The sequence below is a fragment of the Coloeus monedula genome (assembly GCF_965178545.1).
Source record: "Coloeus monedula genome assembly, chromosome: W".
Classification (NCBI taxonomy): Eukaryota; Metazoa; Chordata; class Aves; order Passeriformes; family Corvidae; genus Coloeus; species Coloeus monedula.
Window position 1 is genome coordinate 4,589,538 of NC_138821.1, and position 25,845 is coordinate 4,615,382.

Consider the following 25,845-nt stretch of genomic DNA (forward strand, 5'->3'; position numbering starts at 1 on the left):
TTTCTCAGAGCAAGCTACTAGATAGGAGAAAGTATTTTGATTTTTCTATTTTTACTTGTATCTTTGTCATCTTATGTTTTTCTTCAAATATCAATTCAGATGTGTTTATTTACTAACAAAATTCTTGTAATTTAGCAGCAGACTTTTGGCTCCTTAATACCTGAGTTGTGGCAGCATTAAAGGAAATTCCAATCAATGAGCACAGACCCAGTCCTGCAGCCACTGAGAGAGCAACCAAGAAGATTCCTGCCAGCCCCACAGCACCCTGAGACTTTGCACAGTCCCACCGCAGCATTGTTAAACAGGCATAGGCAAGCTGAAAGCAAAGCAAGGATTGGATTAGAAGGGATCCTTCTCTACTGGCTATCTCCCCCAACAGCATACATAGCTTATAAGTGTTTTTAAACAGAACAGACATATCAGAGATGTTACATAGAGGAATAAGTGACAACCCCGAGGCAAATGTTTACAAACTGCAATTTTTATTTAAAGTATTATGAAAATGTTCTGGACTGTTGACTGGTAACAAGAAGGCAGCCATTTGAGCCCTGGTATACTACTGGAGTCAATTAAATAAATAGAATTTGATTTCTTACCATTAGTAAGTAGCCACTAGCTACTCTGATAACACTGACATCAGAAAATGACTTTAGAATATCATCCAGGGTAGTTGTAGTAAAGGAAAGCACCTTTTGAGTAGAGTTTTGTGCAACACTTTGATGAACAACCTACATAAAGAAAAATAAAACTTAGCGTGGCAAAGAAAAAAGCCCATTATCATCTTCTACAGCACATATCTGAAATCAACTACATTTGTCTTAATGTTCCTATTAAAGCACACACTCTATAACAGAGATTTCACTGAGGCTACATGAAATAAATATTTTTGGTAATTATTTCCTGCAAGCTACTGATTATCAAACAAGAATTTGCATCTTCATTAAAGCCCACTGTATGCACAGCTCATTCAAAACATTGTTCTTTCCATAACTCTGTCATTGATTTGCTGTTGTATGAGATGAGTTTTGCCTTTAATCCAAGGTCCAGCAAACAGTAAAACTTTCATAGCTTCTCATATGTGAGTAAGCAAGCAGCTTCTTAATTAAAAAAAAAAAAAAGAAATCAGCCTTTTAAAATAGTTTGTTACAGCATAAGGATAACTTTAAAACCAGGACAAAACACTCAATTTTAGTTTAAGGATTTTCCTTGAGAAAATACTATAAAAAGCTACAACTAAAGGCAGTGGATCTTAGTAAAGTTATATAGCAAGACATCTAGGTTATTGTCTGTTTTACCTCCACATACATCCGCTGCCAGGCTTCCAGAATTGCTGCTGCCTTATCCTCACTCCAGTTGATTTGTGAAACATATTCATGCCCCTTGAAGTGCTCATACATTTGCTTAGGAGTCATTAACTGAAACATGGTTTGCAAAGCCTGGGCACTGTAACAGGGACAGAAGAGAGAGGAGAAAGATGGATTAAAAAAAGCATTTTCAAGAAATGTTTCTTCACCGTATAAAGGCTCAAATGAGAGCCTAATAGGAGCTTGCACAAATTCTTGATTTTATAGGCCACATGTTGATATTAAAATTGAATAGAGTATAATTACCATGTATCTGGTGAAGCTGTACTAGTCTATATAGTACTGATGCTAAGTCTATATTTCACTGAATTTAGTGAGTATTTTGCCATTATTTTCAATAGGATCAGTTTCAGGAGCAAAAAATGGAACCCTACAAATCACTTATAACGATCATGACTGACAGACAGATTGCTATGAGAAGGACACAGGTGTGAGAAAGAAACAAGCCTGACACTACAGAAAATTCCTGGGAAGCATGGAAGAAACTAAGATTACACACTATCTGAGAACAGGAAAGGCATCCTGTTTTCTTAGAAGCCTGCAAACCTTGAGGAAACTAACTGTCAGGCCAATGGATTTATTACAGGACTGCAACTGGGTTGCGTGCAATGGACTGAACAGATATTCTCACACTAAGTGTATAAGTACTGTCTTAACTCTGCAATAAACAGATTCATTTTCCTCTCGGTTTATGAGTCTCGCATCCATACGCTGACACACAGGAACAGTTATTCCTATAAGATCTTGAAAATGCTGTTGGCAATTTGTCATTTGAAGACCTTGGTCTTTTTCATACCTTGGAGAGAAATGCTAGACTAAACTCCTGACACCTGACAAGCAGCAAACAATACACAAAAGACAATAATTATCCATTGTAAATTTACACGGTATGTAACTATATCCAACAATTTTAGAAGCTTAAGGAACTATTTCATTTTTCACAAAGAATAAATACTTTGGCTATTTTTTAGAAAACACTAAATAAATATTCAATATTTAATGTCAATGAAAAAAACCATAAAAACCCATATAAAAAGTTCTAGTAAGAATTATCTGTATTAAATATGCAAGAATTATAATTCCTTTAGTTTAATATAAATTTGGATTCAGTGTATATATCTAAATAATGTTTTTATGTGTCCTTTTTTTAAACACAGTTCTATTTCAAGGAGTTTCCCCCCGAAGTCCAGTGTTCCATGACTTCTTCAAGAAGTCTGAAAGAAAGGGTTTTATTTTGTTGGTCAAAAATGTATTCAAGATACAGTGACATAAAGAATATACTTTTCTCTGTATTGACCTTAAACAAAGAGTTCAATGGAGATTTTGGTTTTCTGATAAAAGTCAAATGAGTGGGCACATTACCAAAGTTATATTTCCCCTTTTTTCCTTTGATCATATTTCAAAAACACAAAGTTGTTCATTATTTTAAATACTGTTCAACGCTTTATACATACACTCTAAACAAAAAAGTTGCCAGGAAAAAATTATTTCTGAGAAATGTACACTATCATTTTTAGGTTTGAAGTAGGTACCAATGACACCTCCTTAAATTTAAACAACTGTTTAATAATCACTCTTTTAAATTCTGTCCTTATCAGGGATGTCCTCCTACACCAGGGTTCATAATATGCATCATTCACAGACTTTGAAAGACAGTTGATTTTGCATGATCTGTCCTCCCGCCAAAAAAACCCCAAACTCTAACAAAGAAAAATTAAAATTTTCTTTAAACATTTGTTTGCTTACCTGACAAGTTTACCAGAACTATTCTTGACTGTACCACCTATAATCAATTCCTCCTGCCAATGCATGTATTTTCTTGACAGTCCATAGCATCCACCACTCAAAACAAGAGCCACATCAAGACGCTAGAAAAAAGTTTTAAAGAAGCAATTCATCAGTTGCACAACTTAAGACGAATCCTAAATCAACACCTAGTGCACTGAAATAACAGATACTGAAAATCATCTAGGAAGTCTACAAAGAGAAATGTGTTCAACAAACAGAAATAGACAAACTATCCTGATACTTGTTCACCAGATAGCAACTTCTCCAAAGCCAAAGTGACTGAGAAATGGATATATAAAGCTGGATCAACAAAACTGGCCCTACTTGAAGGAAGACCTTGCTGCACAGTGTCAGTGTACAGCAGTAGCTGTATTCCAGAAGTAACTGTGTCTGCCCGAGGCATGTTGGCTGCTGATAATGTGTCCACATTGCCACACCTAGCCAGTAGCTGAGAACTGTAATTTCACTCTAAATATGTGTGATTAATATTGCATCACAGTCTGAAGGAAAGTTAGTTACCCTGGGCTAATGGTATATAATAGAAACCAAATAATTAAATCACTGAAGAACATAAAATATATATTACTTGGAAGGGAATGGCACCCTTTTCTCTCACCACACATACAGAGCCTCCCTTGAAAAGATTTACACAAAGGTAAGCAAACTTACTTTGGTGGAATTTTTGTTGGGAGCTGTGATTGGGCAATCAGGATCAGCAGGATTCAGACAAGGTCGATCCATATAACCATGACCAACCTCTGCTTTTTTCAGCATTTCTTCCCAGGTCTCCACTTGGTAATTTATTTTTTTTAACTCTTCTAAGAATTCTAAGGGGTCAAAGTTGATCCACTGCACAGGAGGTTTCCCTCTATTTAAAAAAATCAGGGGAAAATGACAAAAAAAGAGACAAAATAAGTACTGAAACATAATTTTTTAATTTGTATTTTTACAGATGCTGAAGTTGTTTTCTGTTACAAGTTATAACCCTTTCTGGTAAGGTTGTTTCATAAAATGAAATGCATGTTTTAATTATATTTGTTTATGCATACTTTTCTTGTAGCTCTGTGGTGATTTTAACAAAAATAGTACTTACATACCAATTTACTGTATGAAAGGGAATATTCCCCTGTTAAAAATAATTTCATTTACAAACCAAGTAAAACAAACCATCAAGCACCTAAATAACAAAAAAGCAGCCAACAGCTGCTTCAAAGAATTTGGAGGGAGAAAAAGGGAGGAGGCTGAGGAAAGAAATCCTTTCACATAGTATCAGATTACTTTTTGCTAGTCTAATAATCATTGTCCAAATGTAATCAATCAATATAGCTGGTTGTTTTTTATCTATAACAATTCTGTGCTCCTGCAAATGCCCTGGCTGCTTGACTATCAACCATCAAGCTTTCCTGCTACTATGGCTGTCATCACTATCACTGCCACATCTCTGACCCTCCACTTTTGAATTTGTGACGTTGACAGACTACAAAGGCTTTTGGCTGCCTTATTCTGTGATTCAAACCACAGTGTAATTGCTTAAACAGGCTTAATTCTTTATTTGAAATCTCTCAACCAGAAAATGCAACCCCCCCTTTATTTCCCCATCTAAAACTGTACACTAAACATTAGGAGATAACCATTGCAAATTGCTTTCACAGAGACATGCAAACCAGGACAGAAACAATAATTCAAATGTTAACTCTTGCATAAATAACAGAAAACACCTGCACAGATTAACAGTTAACTCTTTGAATGATCTTGGAAATACAATATCACACTTATATTTGCTTTCTTTAATGATCTCATAAGCAAAGGATTTGAGTTTTATTCCTTAGGAAGACTTGAGTATTTAACCAAGAGGCCTAAATTTTCTTAGAAATAAAATTAATTCCAAGCCAATATTTTGTAGTTTGGGGGGATGGGAAAAAAAAAGAAGGAAAAAGGTTATTTCCAAAAAAGCATACATTTAAAAAAGCTTGAATTCAGAATTTATATTTCCTTTTGCATGCCAGCAAAACAAAGAAAAGTAATGACACAGGACTTAAATTGATGCATACATATCATCTTTTAAAAAATGAAAAATATTTGTTCAATTAAAAAAAAAATCCATGCATGTTTTCTGCAAAGACACTACAATTTATTTTATTATTGTAGTGAGTTGACCCTGGCTGAATGCCAGACACACACCAATGCCTATCACTCCCCTCCACAGCTGGACAGGGGAGAGAAAATATAATGAAGGGTTCATGGGTTGAGATAAGGACTGGGAAATATCACTCACCAAATACTGCCACGGGCAAAACAGACTCGAATTAGAGATATGAATTGAATTTATTAACAACAAAATCAGAGCAGGAAAATGAGTGTAGGAACCCAGAGTGCCAAGAATATTTCTCTGCCTGTTTTTAAGGGTTCTTACCCCCCTGAACAACACTGTTTTAGCCTCCAACCTTGGAAAAGCTACCAACGATCAGACAAGAACTAGAAAATACAGTGGTGTGAATTAGGTGATAGACTACTATGTAAGATTGTCACAGGGTGAAAAATTTAGAGGTTTTGGGCTTCTCTTTGTAGTAAATAGATAAGAGTAAAAAATATCAAAATGGAGGATTGTTGTTCTCTAAACCTTCTTCTCCTTCTTCTACTACTCCATGTTATGCAGTAAAAGTAGTTTGGAATGATTGGATAGAGAATTCCACAGTTCCTGGCCGTGTTACTGAATAATTGGTAGGAAAGTGAAAATAATATATGTTTTTAGTAACTATTGGTTAAATTAAAAGGCTGTGTAAGTCTTGATAAAGAGAGACTTCACTCCTGCTTTCTGTGCTCTATGCTGTACCTGGGTCATGCTAGTGGGTCTGTTCCTCCGATAAGACTTAATAAACAACTATCTGGAAGCATTGAAAATCAAGGAAAAGTCTCGGTTTATCTTTGAAACTCCTTGCAAGGACTTTTAGAAAATTCTCTCCCATCAGGAGGGATTTGGTTTATGGCACGGTTCAGTGTCAATGAGAAGTAAAATAAGATCTTAAAAACACCTTCCCTCCACCCTTCCCTCCTTCCCAGCTCTACCTCCTCCTCCCCCAGTGGCACAGGGAGACGGAATAGGAGTTATGGTCAGTTCATCACACGTTGCTGCCACTGCTCAGAGAGAGGAGTTATCCCCCTGCTCCACCGTGGGGTCCCTCCCACGGGAGACAGTTCTTGATGAATGTCTCCAGCATGAGTTCATCCCACAGGCAACAGTTCTCCATGAACTGCTGCAACATGGGTCACTCACTCTTCCATGGGGTCAGTCCTTCAGGTTCCAGTGTGTGTCTCCCACAGGGTCAAAAATCCTACCAGGAAACCTGCTCCAATGTGGGCTCCTCCAGGGTCTGAAGATGAATCTCTGCATCCCTGTGTTCCTTCATGGGCTGCAGGGGCACAGCTGCCTCACTGTGGTCTTTACCATGGGCTGAAGGGGAATCTCAGCTCTGGTGTCCGGAGCACCTCCTGCCCCTCCTTCTCCACTGACCTTGGTGTCTGCAGGGTTGTTCCTTTCGCACATTCTCACCCCGCTCTTATCTAGCAGCAATTACCACTGTGCAAGGACTGATTTTTCTTCTTCTTAAATATGTTATCACAGAGGCATTACCACCATTTCTAATTGGCCCAGCCTTGACCAGCGGCACATCCGTCTTGGAGCCACCAGGGATTGGCTCTGCTGGACATAGAGGAAGCTTCTGGCAGCTTCTCACAGAAGCCACCCCTGTAATCCCCCTACTACCAACACTTGGCCACACAAACCAAATACAATTATTTTTAATTATTATTTTTTGGTTAAACCAGAATCTGAATAAGCATTGCGATGCAACTCAAAATCATGCATTGTTGAAATTGTAAAAGGAAGAGGAGCCCAGGGACTCCGGCAGGGGGAGGAAATGCAGTCCAAACCAATATGGTTGATAAGAGCAAAACTCCATTTATTTGCAATCCAGAGGCACTTACATAGTATACCAGCTTGTTAACTCTTAAGTGGCTTAAAACTTATCAAAGCGAATTTCTACTTCTACATAATTGGACTTACATTGGCAAGCTTCTACAGTTATGTTATGATTAAAAGAATTCAGAGTTTACCTCCCTTCTCTCTCGGTCTTATCTACACAGCTGTACCTTCTCAAAACTCCCTTCTTGTTCCCAGCTTGGTTCTCACAGAGATTTTTCTCATGGAGAGTTTTTCTCACACACAGGCCTTTTGCTTCCAGGCCTATTGCTTGTATAGTTCTTTTATTGATCCCATAATTCTATCAATGATCCATGTCCCTGATCCCTCAATAATTCTGCAACAATGCATCATTTTACTATTAAAACTATGAACTGGAAAGTTATAAAACCAGCATGCTTACAATAGATAGGCAGTTCCTGACTGTAGCTTTGCTCCCTCCCAGAAGCAGTCCAAAGGAGTGATGATTAAACAAGGATAAAGATATTCTATGATCTGCCAAGGTCAGAAAAGGGAAAAAACTACAATTAGACTACAATATAACCTAAACAACACAAACTGAATCATGAAAATATAAAGTGCTTATAATCAAATGCCTGTTATGCCTACCTGGTCCATGTACCCTGCTTCTGTGATGAATTCTCCTGATTTATAACATAAGTGTTCCAATTTCCATTTTCTGAAATAAAGAACAAGGTTTTTTCTTTAACAATTACTGAAAAGTTATTTTTAAAATGTAACATACATTAAAATTGGAACTTATATAGACATGGTGGCCTCAAGTAGTGAATCACTGAGAAAGAAATTTTAGTCAATGTAGGTGTACCACAACTTAACAAAATACAAAAGGTCTTTCTTTTTGTAGCTATAACTACAAATATTTATTCAATTTATGCCAAACAGTCTCTGTAAAAGTCATTAAAATAATGGAGCTACTTTTGGATTAATAAGCTAGTTGACACAACTAATAGGGACAGAAATGTGGCTTTCTGTGAGCCCACTTGTGAATTAAGATAGCCCTTGGTGACACAAGAGAGAAGTCATCTTCAAGCTCAGACTAGCTCTGACTCACGCATGTAGGAGAAAAGAAATTATTAGATTGTTATTATGTTGCTATTACTATGTTATTGGAAGGCTTTTCATTGCTAGAAATCCCATCAATAAGGTCCCATTTTTAAGAGCACAGTTATTACTCCTTTACCAAGAAAAATGCTATACACTGTAGCACTGCTCATAAGGGTACATTTTTAGAATCTCATCCAATACCTCTTACACCATTTTATTTGTTAAAAGGTCATCTGGTCACTGCTATCATGACACAATTTGAAGCATCGGTAATTAGTGACATTCAAATCAAAACAGTTCTAATGGAAAGGTTCTGAAGTGCTATCCATTAAAAATATAGGCAAGGAAATATCTGTCCATTTTCTAACTGTTACAGATGATCAAGAAAAGTTTCGCTCTTCTCCTTACCTATTGTACATATAAACATCTACTCTGCTGGCCTGAAGTGCAGAGTCAAGGTGCTGTCTGAGTGCTTCTATTGTAAGTACATTGGCACCATCTTCATGTGGAGTCTGAATCATGAGCTGAGGGTTAAACATGGCTTCTTCTCCAATCTTCTGCCGTGTATAATTTAATTCCCGACTCACTCGTCCACCAACTGATGGATAAACATTAACAGCTTATTCTGGATTCACATGATGAGCACTCTCTGGTCAGAAAATCTTTACCATGTGCATGGAATATTCTACCATAAACTGATAACAGTGTAGCTCTAAATCTAATACCAAATTTATTTTAGCAACAGTGTAACAAAGAACATATTCCCCATTAAAAATATGCCATTGTCCCTACTGCACTAAAATATTGATGTGCAAATTGGAGCCTCTAAACAACGTTTTTTTTATATTAGAACCAATATTCTATAGGTAAAAAAACCCCAAAAATCCTTTCCTTGCAGACCAGAACAAATACTCTTATGTTACCATTTATTTCACTTGTATAAACAGTCTGCTCCAATGGCACATTTCAAGATAAATGTCTTTGATTTACAGTCTTCTAAATAATTTGGCAAAGTTAGAAGGGGGATGTTTCTCTTCAGTTAAAAAAAGGGAAGAAGGAAAGATTAAGTGAGCCTGAGTACTTCTTTCAGCCTTATATAAAGTAAAAAAATATTAAATTCATTCAAAGAGGTGCAGTCCTGAGTGCAACAAAGTGTAGCAGAAAGGACCATCTACAATTTGCCCTAGTGGTTCAGTACCAGCATAACATGGTGTGATGCAGGGAATAACTCATATACAACACATGAGCTGAGCTGGCGTGCATCATATTAAAACATGTCTTAAAAAAAAAAAGAAAAATAAAAAAGGCAGAGAGACTGCAAAGAAGACGGGCTCTAGAGGGAGCCATATTCAACTTGCCTTGACCGAGAAAATTACATAAGAATGAAAAATGATTTCCATTTACAAAAAAGCATTAATCTAGAGAACATATATACTTTATATAACCTCCCCTGTAGTCTCTAGAAAATGAAGGTGGGAGGGTGTTGCAGTGGGGATCCTGCAACATACATATACCAAACCAGGAGTCCCGTGGAAAGGAAATATATATGGACAGATTCCTGGTAGATGTTTCAGAGAGATGTTCATTTTTCCAGCCGCATGGCCGGGGCTCTGCCGAGGAACTGTTCCAGTCCTGACCAAGGGTCCTTTTGCCCACGCAGGGAAACACAAACCAACCAATGGGGAACGAGGCTGACCAGGGGCAGGGAAACCCCGTGTCTGTCCCCTCAGGGCCCCTCTCCCAGGGCTACATGGCGGGGGAGGAGACCCCAACACCTCACCCGTTTTATTTTAATAAAAGGAGAATGAAAACAACTGGATAAACATAACAAGAACAGTTTCAAAACAAAACAAGCCACCCTCCTGAGTCTCTAAATGTCCAAACAGATTCTGTGGAACATCTTAGGGCAGACAGAAGGGAGACAGAACTCTCTGAGCATGCTTTGTGGGGAAACTGAGGCAGGAGAGGGTTTAATTTCTTCCCTCCCCCTTTTCATCCCCCACTCGGCATTGGAAAGTGATTTTTGGGGAGACAATTGGCAAAGGTATGGTTTTGTGAGGGAAACCATGGATGAAAAAACGGATTGGGAATACACTGGAGGTAATAGGACATAGGGTAAAAGGGAAAGGTGGGATTAGGAAAGGGAGACTGTAGGGGGGGCTTACAATGGACATATTGTCTAACATGACTACGATTTTTTGCATATATACTGCCTTTTACAGGAACACCATCAGGCCCAGTGACCTGAGATGCTTGTAACCCTTTTCTACCTTGTATAATTTTGAATTCTACCACCTCTCCATCTCCCAAGCTTGGGATGCATTTTTCAGGATTATTCTTTTTAATAGCAGTTCTATGCACGAATATGTCTTGCTGGTTGCCACACCTTGTTATAAAACCATAATTTTGCTTAACATTATATCATTTTACTATCCCTAGGATCTTAGCTACTATGTTTTTTCCTTTTTCCGAGTGGCTGCTGTTTTCTGTCTCGCTGCGTCTTTGCTCTCTCTTTCGGTCGCTCCCGTGTTGGAATTGTCGGGGCTGCTGGGGCTTGCGCGCTCTTCCAGGGGTCGCGTTCGAGGCTGCGCGGGCCGGGACAGGCAGCGCCGCTCAGTTCTCCGTGCGTCACCTCCTCTGGTCACAGCTTCGCTGCCGCTGCCAGGCGCTGCACCCACGTCTCGGCTGGGCCCCCGGGCAATGACCCCCCCGTCCCCTGCTCCAGTGCGCGTTTCGGCTGGGCGCGGCTCTGCTCCACCGCCACCGCTGCCAGCCGCTGCCTGCGCGCCGCCCCTCTCAGTCGGGTGTTCACGGGGCTGGCTCCACCACGCGCTGCGCGGGGCCAGGCGGGCACTGCCAGGTCCCGCCGCGCCTCGCTCTGCTGCCGACACTGCGACTCGCGTGGCTCCGCCCGCGCGCGGGAACTGCCTCCCTGCTGCTCGCAGAGCTCTCGATGCACGTGGCCTGGGTCGCACGGTCCCTGAGGCACGCTTCCCTTTGCCAGGACACAGCTGACATTGCTCAACAGTCTCAGTAATTAAATAATATTCACGAAAATATTCTTCCATTGGCATATATTTTGACTCAAATATTAACTGTGTCCAAACGGTGTTCCAAAAGCCCTAGGTAAGAATTAAATCCCAAGAAACATAGAAAAAGTTCTTAAACAACCATGCCAGGAAGTGTTTCAGTTCTTTTTGAGCTTGAATCAAGCTGAAATTTACAAATCGTTTTTCAAGAATCATTTTAAGTTTAAGATAGATGTCCATATGCGGCTCGGAGAGCCAAGAGTCTTCCCACGGTTCCGCCATAGTTTAGATATGGAATAGCAAAACAAAACCAAGAAGAGGAATCCAAAGTTTCCAGAGTTTACTCACACAAATCAGTCGCTTAGGCATCAGGGATTGTTCTGCCCTCAATTCGCTACCATTATGTTGCAGTGGGGATACTGCAACATACATATACCAAACCAGGAGTCCCGTGGAAAGGAAATATATATGGACAGACAGATTCTTGATAGCTGTTTCAGAGAGATGTTTCTTTTTCCAGCCGCATGGCCGGGGGTCTGCCGAGGAACTGTTCCAGTCCTGACCAAGGGTCCTTTTGCCCGCGCAGGGAAACACAAACCAACCAACGGGGAACAAGGCTGAGCAGGGGCAGGGAAACCCCATGTCTGTCCCCTCAGGGCCCCTCTCCCAGGGCTACACGGCGGGGGAGGAGACCCCAACAGGAGGGGCTTCAAAAAATTCAGCCCATTAGCTGAATCAAGACCATATGCAGATGAGGAGGACAAGAATACCACCAATACACTGTTTCCATCCCTTACAATTTATTAACTTTATTGCTTTGCTAGGTCCAAGCAATGTTGCTGCCTGTTCTGAGCTTCCCCTCCCCCTCCCAAAGACACTTGCTCCTGCCACGTGCTCTGAGCTCCTCTGTTCTAAGCGCGGGCAAAAACCAAATGTAACTCAAACTCTTTAGCAGTGTCTGATTGGCCAGTCACCCCGGGTCCGCCCCCAGTCCTCCCCTTTCCCCTTCTCCTAATAAAAGAGATGGTCGAGGGAGGCCCCGCCCTCTCTTGGCTCAGCTATCTTCCTGTGAACATCTCTTGTTGTCTGTCTCATTTGAAAGCTTCTAACTGCAGGAAATTGAACGAGCAGGGAGTTATATTTCTCCCTCTTTGCTTCTGCTGATGGTATTTGCTTTGCAGCTGATACAGGTACCGATTTTAGAGCTACTAAAGTGCTAGATCGCCCGTGCTACCTCTCTAGGCTGCTCGAGGCTTTCTAAGGCATTGAAATACAAGCGCTAGCCGGTATAAAGCTGAAAAGATACCTTCCACATTTGGCGCCTAACGTGCTATCTCTGAACTCCGGTTCTGAGAGACTTTCAGGGTGTCCCGGCAGCTGTGTGTCTGCTGGTGTTAGCTCTGCACGTCCTGCTGTGCCAGCTCTGTGTAGCGAGATGTTACTTTTTGTGTAACATCGAGCCCAGAGCCTCAGCCTGTACCCTCTCCCACACCATGTGGCGAGGGAACGGCTGGTAAGCAGAAGACCCTTCTCGCATGTTTTTTTTCTCCGGACCTGCTTTCCTGTGGTAAATCCAGAATTCTGGTGAGTATTTCCCTGCTGGTTTAGGGGCTCCTGTCTTAAGCTGGTACCGGTGCAAACTTTCTCTTTTTTTCCTCCTTTTTGCGAATAAGGGGCTGAGGATTTGTGGTGCTGCATTCGTAATGGGATCTGAAGTTTCTGCACACCATAGAGAAATATATCACCAAGTTCAAAGCTACCTTTCTTTAACTGGGCATAAATACCCTAAAAATCTAGTTCAATCTTTTGTACAATGGCTTTTTCAGTACTTTCCTAATCTGACCTCCGAAGACATAAGATCTGGTGAATTTTGGGATAAGGTGGGGAGAAAACTCTCCTCTCTTAGGCGTGCAGGAGATGAAACAGTTTCAAAATTCTTTCCTCTCCTAAGTTATACTTTGCCGGAGAAAAGGGCAGTACATGAAAAGCCTCTGCAAAAACCTCCTGTTAATTCCCTTATACCCTCTTCCAACCCCTGTCCCGGACCCCTCTTCCCCTACGCTGGAAAACACAGCTAGAGCAGACTGCTTTTTAGCACAGGAGAGCTATTGTCCTGGCTCACCCATGTTTCCTCAGCACCCTGCCTTGGACGGGAATCCGGAGCCCGTCCCAGGACCTTCCCAACCCCTCTTCTCCACTCCCTTTGTCCCCAGTTTCTAGCCCTCATGTTTCAAGCGTGAGTAAAAACCCCTTCTCCCCTGACCTCTTTGTTCCCAGGGACAGCCATTGCCATGTGCTCGCAGCCAAGGAAAAAACCCCTCCCCCCAACCCCTTTTCTCCGAGTTTGTTTGTCTCCTATAATGGCGGACACAATGTTCCTTCTTCTCCAAACTACACCTCCCACAATCCCTTTCTCCCCCACCCCACAAATCCCTTCTTGTCCCCATCCCCTCCCACTCCCGCGTTAGAACCTGACCCCGCCCCTAACCCCGCCCCCACAGCATCATGTTTCACCCCTCCCTCTGTTCCCGCCCATGGCTCAAGTACTGCCCCTGCCTCCCACAACCCCGCCCCCAACCCCTCCATTCCCCGCCCCTGCTTCCCATTGTCCTGCCTCAAGTTCCCACAATCCTGTGACTACCTCTCTAAATCCGGGAACCCATGGCTACCAGGAAGTAACTCCAAATGCTTCTACTACACTCTCTCGTACTAGCAATGGAGCAAACCCTGACTGGAAACCCTTTCTTTATTCTAATATTAAGGATTTGTGCAAGGCAATTAAGGAGTTTGGAATGCATAGTAATTATTTTAAGAGCCTTTTAAGTGCTACTTTTGCAACTCACTTACTTGTACCTCATGATTTACTTACATTGATGCAAACTCTTCTCACACCTGGTGATTTTATGATGTGGAAAAAGCAATGGAAAATAATTTTATCTGATTTATTAAAAATTTTGTGGCAAACTCCAGATAATTACCTAGACTTTAATTATATCACATTAGACCTTTTATCTGGTGACAACAATATCGCAAATCCTCAAAAACAAGCAACGCTTATCCCTTGTCCAGTTCTTACTGAAATCACACGTGCTGCTGAAAAGGCCTTAACATTACTACCATCTCAAACTCCTAATTCTCATTATACCACCATCAAGCAATTGCCAAATGAAAATATTATTCACTTTTATAACCGTTTGTACGAAGCTGTCTCTTCCCAGGTCCCTAATCCTGACCTCCAACAAGCGCTCTTACTCGAACTTCTCCAAGTTAATACGAATGATGCTTGCAAACAAGTCATCCTCACTCTCCCTCTGCATCCTCCTCCTACTGTTGAATCCATCCTCGAAGTCTGTACAAAGAAGGCGCAGCTGAACACAGCTGCTCCGTTTGAAAAAAGTGGGGATGGTTGGGGAAGCTGTGGAGAATGCTACGGGTACAGGAGAAACTCAATCGCGAGGTAACCTTATATGCTACTGTTGTCAGAAAAAGGGACATGTAGCTCGCAATTGCAGAGCGATTATAACTGCTGATAAAAACTCTCCAAAGACTGTTTCCCCAGGTCAACAGCAGGGAAACTAACGACTCAACATGTCCTAACAGCTCCGCATTCAGACATAAATAGGGCTGCAGACAAACCAGCTTGGACTTCTGGACTCAGGTTTAAGGTAACCTGTGATAAAGCACACCATTTCAACAACAAACAGACTGTAATACCCATTTCATTCCAGAATGTGGACCACATGCCAGAATTTACATACCTTTTTGTTATTGGGGACACTCGGGAAATACCTGCTGGGATCGAGGTTACACCTACACTCATGAAAGTGGATCAGAACGGGTGTTCTAACCTAATTGTACAATGAATATATCCACCGTACTTTATGCCAAAAGGTGAAGTCATTGCACAGGCCATTCCACTGCCCAAATACCTGCCCACAGATGGTCATATCCCAGCCATCTGTTGGACTGAGGTTTTGGGAAACGACAAACCTGTAATAGAATGTAAGCTCCGTTACAAATCACATAAAGTCAGTATAATGGGAATGATCAACACAGGTGCTGATGTGTCTGTCATTCCATTCGATAAGTGGCCTGCGCAATGGGAATTGCAATCTCAGGGCATCATACATGGGATTGGAGGTACCCAAATTGCAAAGCAATCCAAACACACCATCCAAATTGAAGGTCCTGAAGGACAAATAGCGACACTTCGTCCGTATGTCCTAGACACCAAATTCACCCTATGGGGAAGGGATGCCATGTCTCAGTGGGGAACAAAAATTGATATCACCCCTAGACACCAAAATTTTCCCTTGCAGGCCACTGAAGCAGAGTGCCATCCACATAAATTAACTTGGAAAACAGATGAATCAGTGTGGGTTAACCAGTGGTCGCTAAAAGAAGAAAACTTAGAGGCACTCAAAACATTAGTAGCTGAACAATTGGCTAAAGGAAATATAGTTCCAACTAACAGCCCATGGAACACACCCATGTTTGTAATACAAAAACCGGGAAAGAACAAATACAGGCTACTCCCAAGTTCTTAGAAAAGTTAATAAGGTTATTGAAGACATGGGACCCCTTCAACCAGGTATGCCATCACCTTCAATGCTCCCACAACATTGCCATTTAGCTGTTCTTGACATTAAAGATTGCTTCTTTCATATTCCACTCCACCCTGCAGATGCCCCTCGATTTGCATTTTCTGTACCATCCCTTAATCGTGAAACTCCCATGGAACGTTACCATTGGCTTGTGCTTCCCCAAGGTATGAAAAATTCCCCAACTCTCTGCCAAGAGTATATCGCTAAAATTCTATCTCCCATCCGTGCCAAAGCAGAGAAAGCCATCATCCTGCATTACATGGATGATGTGCTGGTGTGTGCTCCCAATAATCAATATCTTGAGCAGACACTTAACATGGTGATTGAGGCCCTAGAGGCCAAGGGCTTTGGATTACAACCTGAAAAAATGCAGAGAACAAGCCCTTGGAAATACCTCGGACTCAAAATCACAGAAACTTCTATCACCCCAACACCCGTCACCATTAATAATAACCCAAAAACATTAGAGGAGGTGCAACAGATCTGTGGGACACTGAAGTATTTAAGGTCCTGGTTAGGACTCACCACAGAGGATGTAGCTCCTATTGCAAACCTAGTAAAAGGAGAAGGCGGTCCAGCATCCCCTAGATCCCTGACAGAAGAGGCAAGGCAGTCTCTCAGAAAGATACAAGAGCTCATTTCCACCAGACAAGCACACAGGTATCAGCCCTCCCTACCCTTTAAGCTTGTCATTCTAGGGAAGGTACCACGCTTTCACGGCCTCATATTTCAGTGGGACAAAGAGCAGAAGGAACCCCTCATCAGAATTGAATGGGTATTCCTTCTACTCCAACCTCCTAAAACCATCACACAGCCACAAGAACTAATGGCAAAAATTATCATGAAGGGTAGAGCAAGGCTCCGCACCCTGGCAGGATGTGACTTTGCATGCATCTACTTACCTGTAACAACTGACGCATTAGATCACCTACTCCAAAATAATATAAATTTACAATTTGCATTAGATAGTTACTCAGGCCAAATCTCCAATCATTACCCAAAACATGACAGGTTTAATCTGCCATTCACTTTCATCCCTCGAGAGATTCAAAGTAGAAAACCCCTCGATGCGATTACCATTTTTACCGATGCCTCAGGAAAAAGTAAAAAGTCCGTGGTCACATGGAAAAATCCAAAGACGCAAAAGTGGGAATCTGACATCAAGGTAATCCAAGGATCACCACAAGTAGCTGAATTAGCAGCTGTCGTTAGAGCATTTGAGAGGTTCAAAGAACCCTTTAATTTGGTCACAGACTCAGCATATGTAGCTGGAGTAACTGTTAGAGCTGAGCATGCTCTCCTAAATAAAATCTCAAACAAAAAAATTTATGATTTGCTCTCAAAATTAATTTATCTGGTTTCCCACAGAAAGCATCCCTATTTTGTCATGCATGTGAGGTCACATACAAACCTGCCAGGATTTATTGCAGAAGGTAATCGTAGAGCTGATGCTCTGGCTATGCCAGCAGACATAGTTCTATCAGCTGACTTACCAAAGCTCCCCCAAGTTTTTGAACAAGCAAAATTGAGCCATGCCATGTACCATCAAAATATTCCTGCTCTTATCCGCATGTTCCATCTGTCGCGGACACAGGCAAAAGCAATAGTGGCAATATGTCCCAACTGCCAGAAGCTACAGCTTCCATCACTGGGCATGGGGGTCAATCCCAGAGGCATTAATAGCAGTGAAGTGTGGCAGATGGACGTCACACGTTTCCCTGAATTTGGGAGATTAAAATATGTTCATGTTTCTATTGATACCTTCTCTGGTGCTATGTATGCCTCTGCACATGCAGGTGAAAAAGCTAAGGACGTTGAAAAACATCTTGTCCAAGCTTTTGCTGTGCTTGGTATACCTGAGGAGATAAAAACTGATAATGGACCTGCCTACACCTCCCAGGAGTTTAAAAGCTTTCATCAGCAGTGGGGATTTTGACATGTTACAGGTATTCCTCACTCCCCAGCTGGACAAGGCATTGTTGAACATGCCCATCAAACCCTCAAGCGAATGCTGCTACAACAATCAGGGACCACCAAACTCAACTCACCTGTCCTCAGACTCAGCAAAGCACTGTTTACCATAAACTTCCTGAATGGCACCTTTGAGGATCCAAACCCTCTCATCTATCATCATTTCCAGAACACTGGGAGACAGAAACTGAAGGAAAATCCAGAAGTCCTGATCCGGGACCCAGAGACTCAAAAGATCCAAGGACCATACAAACTTGTAACTTGGGGACGTGAGTATGCCAGTGTATCTACCCCTCAAGGACTGAGATGGATCCCAGGGAAATGGGTAAAACCTTATGTCACTTCCTCAAAAGTTAAGGAGGTTAAAACTGCCTCCTGGAAGAGATGCCCTAAAAAGGATCCTGATTTTGCACCCTCATGTAAACCCCCTACTGCAGATTTTGATGTTAATCCCTTAAGTTAAGTTGCACTGTTTTGCACTCAGGTTTTGCACTGTATTTTGTAAATCTTCGTCCTGATACTCCATACCATAGATGTCCTGACTAAACCCGAGTTTTAACTGGGGAACTAGTTTAAAGGCATCCTAGGTACTGTCGAGTTGTAGGGACGATAGATTCCAATATGTTTTGCACGGCTATTTTGTTACTGTTCTATGCACTTTTAAGTTACTAAGAGTTACAACCCAGCTTTAAAGAAAAAAAAATAGGGAATTGTTGCTGCCTGTTCTGAGCTTCCCCTCCCCCTCCCAAAGACACTTGCTCCTGCCACGTGCTCTGAGCTCCTCTGTTCTAAGCGCGGGCAAAAACCAAATGTAACTCAAACTCTTTAGCAGTGTCTGATTGGCCAGTCACCCCGGGTCCGCCCCCAGTCCTCCCCTTTCCCCTTCTCCTAATAAAAGAGATGGTCGAGGGAGGCCCCGCCCTCTCTTGGCTCAGCTATCTTCCTGTGAACATCTCTGGTTGTCTGTCTCATTTGAAAGCTTCTAACTGCAGGAAATTGAACGAGCAGGGAGTTATATTTCTCCCTCTTTGCTTCTGCTGATGGCATTTGCTTTGCAGCTGATACAGGTACCGATTTTAGAGCTACTAAAGTGCTAGACCGCCCGTGCTACCTCTCTAGGCTGCTCGAGGCTTTCTAAGGCATTGAAATACAAGCGCTAGCCGGTATAAAGCTGAAAAGATACCTTCCACAAAGCAACAGACCTGGTCTAATTTGTTACAGTTTCTTCAGTTCTAGTCACCTTGGCACTGGTGATCTAAATTACTGTCAAAATTCAATTTTGCAACAGTGGGAATAGAAACCATACATGTAAATCCTTTTCTTCTTAGGCCACATAATGGAAGACTACTCTGTAACCAGTCAGTAGTGTGAGAGGTGACATTCTCAAGTCTGAACAAGCCTAGGACATACTTTTTCAATGAGTTGGACCCTCACTCTACCTACAACCCCCCTGAAGCTAATGGGACCATCAGGCAAGAAGCTAGGCCCCAGCATGGATAAAGATGTCAGAATAAGGCTCTCAAGAATCATAATCATTCTGGCACAAGGCAACACTTAATTTTTAGTTCAAGAATTCTTTAAAGAAATAAGTATTTCTGCAACACACTCCAACCATTTTCTTAGTCAGTCTGTCATATGTGGCACTACCTCCTTCACATCAAGTAACAATGATAATCCCACAGTTACAAAAAATAAAAAGCAAACTATAAATTACACACCTAGATTCCCCTTATAACTTATTAACATCCCTCTTATTACAGCGACAGGATATACAAAAAATAAGGTTGAATATGCATGGTAACAAAAAAGCTACCATGAATTTCTGTCAATAATTAAACCCTAAAACCACTGAGACTTTGCCTCAAGTGTTTGAGTATATACACATTAAGCACAACTAAATGCAAATTCAAATTAAATAGCATACTCCATATCAAATTATTATTCTAGATTGAAAGTTACTTTGCAAACCCATATATCAGATTTTTTGTTCTGCTGCTGTGTTGAAAGAAGTGATTGTCCCACTATGTTCAGCATTGGTATGGCCTTGCCTCAAGTACTGTATGCAGTTTTGGGCTCCACAATATAACAAGGATATACAAATATTAGAATATGTCCACTGGAGGGCAACAAAGACGGTGAAAGAACTTGAGGGCATGACTTATGAGAAGTGGCTGAGGATAGCAGATTTGTTCATCTTAGACAAGAGAGTGAGGGGTGATCACATTGCTCTCTACAACTTCCTTGTGGGGGGAGCAGAGGGAGGTGCTGATCTGTTCTCTCTGGTGTCCAGTGATAGGACATCAGGGAATGGCTTAAAGCTGCATGAGGAGAAGTTCAGATTGGATATTGCAAAAAAGTTCTTCGCAAAGAGGGTGCTCAGGCATTGGAACAAGCTCCCCAAGGAAGTGGTCATGGCCCCAATCCTGTTGGTGTTCAAGAAGCACTTGGACAATGCTCTTAGATATTTGGTTCAACATTTAGGTTGCCCTGGGTGGAGTCAGGAGTTGGACTAGATGACCCTCATGGGTCCCTTCCAACTCAGGATATTCTATGATTCCATGATTATTAAACTCCAATTTCACTTATGAGACTGACATTCATGTCCACTGCAGTCTTATTCCAGCAGCCAGTATATAATATGCTAATAAATTTTGCTTTGTTTTACAGGGACAAAGCAGTGGGGAAAGGGAAGCACATGGATTATAATCTATATGTCTTGGAATAAAAGCTTGCTTTTGCAGTCCATACTTCAGAAGACAAAATGTCTCCTTTTTCTTTTTTTGTTTAAATGCCACCCAAAATAAAGACCCAATTGGATGAGGACTTTGGAGTCAACCATAAACATCTATTCCTGCTACTCTACTCTCTCCCATTCCACTCACACTTCACTTTTGAATTTAACTAGGACTTGAATCAACAAGATCAAACTATGCAAGACAAAGGGCACCATTCCTATCTGCTGAAAGTGATCAATTGTTGATTTTCAAAAGAAATTATTGCTTCCTAATCAAGATCCTGTCAAACTACATTAATTTCACTGAACAATGCAAATTTAGCTAATCTGAATTGCATCAATCACACAAGTCTGTCATCAGAATCAAAGCTAGTTTTTCCCCTTTACATTCAGAGCAGGAAGAATGAAAACATCCAAGAAAGCAGGCACATGTTCCAGAATTCAACAGTAGAGCTGCTGTGCATTCTTCTTAAGGCATTGCACCAATTAATTATTTACTTGATAAGTCCATTATGAGCATTTCTTCTTGCAAAAAGAGTAAAGATAACTCCACAGGCTTAATGCAGATACTTTATACAACACTCGTACAAAAAGATTGCAAACTTAGATTGCAAAGGGAAAAAGATTATGTGAAAACATACAGATGGACCAAAAGCAAATATATACATCAGTGAACTTTCAATATATCAGAAGCAATAAAGAACAAGAAGAAAGAGAAAAAAACGTATAAAGCTTCTGCCAGTTAGATGTTTTCTTTCAACTGAAAGTTTCCAAAAATCACTGTAGGCTGCCATGTGTGGTGGCTGGTGAACATACATTACAAAGGAGAGAGAGTTTTCAGTAAGACAAGTCCCCAGTACCACAGGAAGCACTTTATGTTGGGGTGACCAGAAAGGATTCTCCCGGGATGCTTGTTCTGTTATGTTAATCTATCCCAGTTTGAATTCCCCGGTTGGCTGTTAGCCTCTACCCCTCGTCACTCCCCCAGAGCTTGTCCATTGGTCCCTGTTCCCTAGTCCTGCCTTTTCCCCGCCCCCAAACAAAACTGTGAACCTCGGGATCATGTTCACATTTGGCCCTGCAACCTTCGACAGTGTAGATGCAATAAATGCTCCTGCCGGAATGCATACAAATGCCCTTCTCAACTCTTTGCTACTGACTATAATACTGAACCCACCCATGCTTCTGTGGGGGCACGTGGGACCCCACAGAGCCGGGCAGGGACAGTATTAACCATGCCCAAAGATCTTGCATGTAAGCAAGGCAGTGCTTACAAGTCATCATTATGGAGAAATCCACAAAACCCTTTCTGGAAAATCAGTATGCTGAGGTCCCTCTCTGAAGTGCATATACACTAATTCACACAGCATGGGGAACATAGAATCATAGAATGGTTTGGGTTGGAAGGGACCTTTAATATTTTGTTCCAACCCCCCACCATGGGCAGGGACACCTTCCACTAGACCAGGTTGCTCAAAGCCCCATCCAATCTGGTCTTGAACACTTCCAGGACTGGGCTTGTACCATCTCACTGAGCAACCTGTGTCAGGGCCTCACCACCTTCACAGAATTTCTTCCTAATATTTAATCTACATCTACCCTCTTTCACTTTAAAGCCATTACACCTTGCCCCTACCACTACATGCCCTTGTAAAAAGTCCCTCTGTCTTTTTTGTAGGCCCCCTTTAGGTACTGGAAGTCTCCAGACCTCTGATCATCTTTGTGGCCCTTATCTGGACTTACTCCAACAGGTCTGCACCCTTCTTGTGTTGGGGGCCACAGAGCTGGATGCAGTGCTCAAGGTGGGGTCTCACCAGAGCAGATTACAGGAGCAGAACCCCCTCCCTTGACCTGCTGGTCACACTTCTTTTGATACAGCCCATGATGCAGTTGGCTTTCTGGGCTGCAAGTGCACATTGCCAGGTCATGTTGAGCTTCTCATCAACTCACATCCCTAAGTCTTCCTCCTTAGGGCTGCTCTCAATCCATTCTGGGCTGCAAGCACACATTGCCAGGCCATGTTGAGCTTCTCGTCAACTAGCGTCTCTAAGTCTTTCTCCTTAAGGCTGTTCTCAATCCATTCTCCACCCAATCTGTATTTGCGCTTGGGATTTTCCTGATCCATGTGCAGAACCTTGCATTTAGCTTTGTTGAACTTTATGAGGTTCACATTTGCCCACTCCTCGAGCCTGTCAAGGTCCTTCTGGATGCCATCCCTTCCCTCAAGCATATCAGCTGCACCACTCAGCTTGGCATCATCTACAAATTTGCTGAGGCAGTAAGTGATGCAACTTCCAATGACACGAGTGTGAAACTTTATTTATAATTTTCATTGGCACAATTTCTGACTGAAAAATTTCCAGTGACTTACTAAAAATTTTGAATTTATTGAGTGTCCTAGTCACAGGGATAGGAGGCAGAGTCCAACTTGTGTATTCTACATTCCCTCTACGTCACCTTTAGTGGACTGTCGCTTTAAGATCTGCAGTCGGAAATGGAAGGATGACCGTTCTTTCTCTGGCCTGGTGCTTGGGAGAGGTAGGAGCTGCCCAGATCACACCATCACTCCATGTTCCCTGTTACTCATTTTCTCCAGCCCATGAAGCCCAAGCCTTAAAAAAAGACAGCTCCTGTGCAGGTTGCCCTGAGAAATGGAACAGCAGGGATAACCCCCAGTCCAGTTGAGCTGAGTGCAGCCAAAGCCTACTAGGGACCTGGCAGCAGGTTGCCTATGGTTTTGCTGCTGCTTCCACTGAGAGACCCAGCATCTCCCACTGCCACTGCCACTGCCACTGGCTGTCAGGGAAAGAGACCCATTGCCACCTCTGCGGCTGCATAGAGGGAGCAGGAAACTACCACTGCGGATCTGGGGCTGCTCAAGGCAGTGCCAGCACCCCCCATCTGCCATCAAAAACACTCTGTAAGCCCCCAGCATCTTGCCTTTGTTCCGGGGCGCATGTGGACTGCCCAGGAACAGCAGCCATCTTGTCTTTGCTCCAGGGGGCCAAGTGACACCTTGCCTTTGTTGGTTAAACCATTCCCTTTTTTGTACAATTTTCTTTTTTTTGTTGTTTATTGCTATCTTTTAAATAAATTGTGACTAACATTTTTAACCTCTCATTGTTTTTTTCTTTGTTTTTCCCCTCCATTGTCATGGGGGAGGGGAGGGGAGAGGGTCAAGCAGTGTTAACCTTTTCCTCACTGTAAAGCCATTACATTGAGTCTTTCAGTTCATGTTGTACCTCAAATGTAGTTTTCTTACCTATACTTTTCTCACAATTAGTGTTCAACATTTACTTGGTATTCCATTAGCCTGCTGTCTTGGGGTGACGTTATGATGTGTATCCCATATCGCTGCCTATGCCCAGAAATTAATTTTTGTGCCTTTCTATGCCTCTAAACTGAGCCTGAGAGGGGGAAGAGAAAAAAAAACTGAGCAAAACTTTCTCCAAGCAGTTTGCAGCTCGTTCAAGGTCATATAAAGATAGCAGGTTTTTTCCCCCCCAGCTGCGGCAGGGGAGTGAGGAAGGACCCAGCTTGCTGTTTTGCAGTCAGCTTTTGGCCAGTTTTTTCAGTTTCTCGTTCTCCGGGGAGAGACTGAGAGTTGGACTTTGCTTTTTCCTTCTCTGGAATTCCGGATTTTCTCCCTTTCCTACTGGACTGCTTTCAACCTCAGAGCACATCAGGAGGACTTTCCACCGGGCACAGAGGGCCTGGCCCTGGCCCAAGCCCCAGCTCCGAGGAGACCAAAGGGAGGACTCTAACGCTTTCCCAGGTTTTTTCCTCCACAGTGAAAGATTTTACCATTTAACATTATTTTCCTTTCCCGGGTGTTTGTTAAATAAATAGTTTTATCTTCTTCACTTTCCTTCGAGGAAAATTTATTTTTTTCCCCGAACCTGGTGGGGGGAGGGGTGGTTGTACCTTCTCTCAGAGGATATATTTCTAAATTTGGCCAAACCGGAACACCTGCTTATAAAACATTCTGGAACCTGCTAGTAGAAACTTCAGTCCATTTCATACTGAGTAGTTGTAGGATTATGTTTGACCTCTGCTACACCAGCAGATCTTGATCCTAAATGAGCCAATGAGTGACAGACAAAAGTAATTACTTATTAATTTGCTGTCTAGTCGTTCACAAAGAATCAACAAGGCTCAGTGCCAGGTCCTGCACTTGGGTCACAACAACCGCATGAAATGCTATAGGCTTGGGGCAGAGTGGTTGGAAAGCTGCCTGGCAGAAAAGCACGTGGGGGTGTTGGTCAGCAGCCAGCTGAACATGAGCCAGTGTGTGCCCAGATGGCCAAGAAGGCCAATGGCATCCTGGCTTATATCAGAAATAGTGTGGCCAGCAGGACCAGGGAAGTGATTGCCCCTCTGTACTCGGCACTGGTGAGGCTGCACCTCAAATACTTTGTTCACTTTTGGGCCCCTCCCTACAAGGAAGATGTTGAGGTGCTGGAGCACATCCAAAGAAGGGCAACGAAGCTGATGAAGGATCTAGAGAACAAGTCTTACGAGGAGCAGCTGAGGGAAATGGGGCTGTTTATTCTGGAGAAAAGGAAACTCAGAGGAGACCTTATCACTCTCTACAACTACCTGAAAGGAGATTGTAACAAGATGGATGTTGGTCTCTTTTCCCAAGTAACAAGCAATAAGACAAGAGGAAATGGCCTCAAGTTGCATAAGAGGAGGTTTAGATTGGATATTAGGAAAAATTTCTCCGTGGAAAATGTTGTCAAGCATGGGAACAGGACGCTCAGTAATAGTAATGGACAACTCAAATAAATTTCATACCTCCAGAGGATACTGACCTTTTTTGGTAAATCATGTGTAGATCAGTGCTCCTTATAATGTTTCCATTACTACTTGAGCAATGTCCAATGCAGGTAACAATGTCCAATGCAGACAACATCTGCAATTTGCAACACCTGTTATCACTAGATTTGGACTAGAGAGGAATAAAATAATGCCCACCATCACCTTCATGACTTAGTAACTGTATAAAAGCACAGCCTGAGAAATATACCCTGATGCAGCCACTTGAGACTTAACTTTTACTATTGTATTGGGTTTGCATGGCAAGGATTTGATAGCAGTGGGGAGGGCTACAGGGGTGGCTTCTGTGAGAAGCTGCTAGAACCTTCTTCCATGTCCCACAGAGCCAATGCCAGCCGGCTTCAGGATGGACTTGCTGCTGCCCAAGGCTGAGCCAATCAGAGATGGTGGTACCACCTCTTTGAAAACATACTTAAAAAGGAAAAAAAGTTATTGCCCAGATGTAATTGCACTCAAAGAAGAGTGAGAATAT

At 42.2% G+C, this 25,845-nt stretch overlaps 1 protein-coding gene across 1 annotated transcript in view; it reads right to left on the reverse strand.

The window, feature by feature from the left end:
* LOC309584583 (protein patched homolog 1-like) overlaps positions 1–25,845 on the reverse strand; it is a 253,048-nt gene that overhangs the window by 153,200 nt on the left and 74,003 nt on the right. The window contains exons 3-10 of the mRNA XM_082300678.1: positions 8,605–8,794; positions 7,741–7,810; positions 7,535–7,626; positions 3,822–4,020; positions 3,111–3,232; positions 1,296–1,443; positions 597–728; positions 161–316 (exon numbers count right to left, since the gene is read on the reverse strand). Coding sequence (XP_082156804.1) covers positions 161–316; positions 597–728; positions 1,296–1,443; positions 3,111–3,232; positions 3,822–4,020; positions 7,535–7,626; positions 7,741–7,810; positions 8,605–8,794 — 1,109 coding nt within the window. The remainder of the gene's footprint in view (positions 1–160; positions 317–596; positions 729–1,295; positions 1,444–3,110; positions 3,233–3,821; positions 4,021–7,534; positions 7,627–7,740; positions 7,811–8,604; positions 8,795–25,845) is intronic.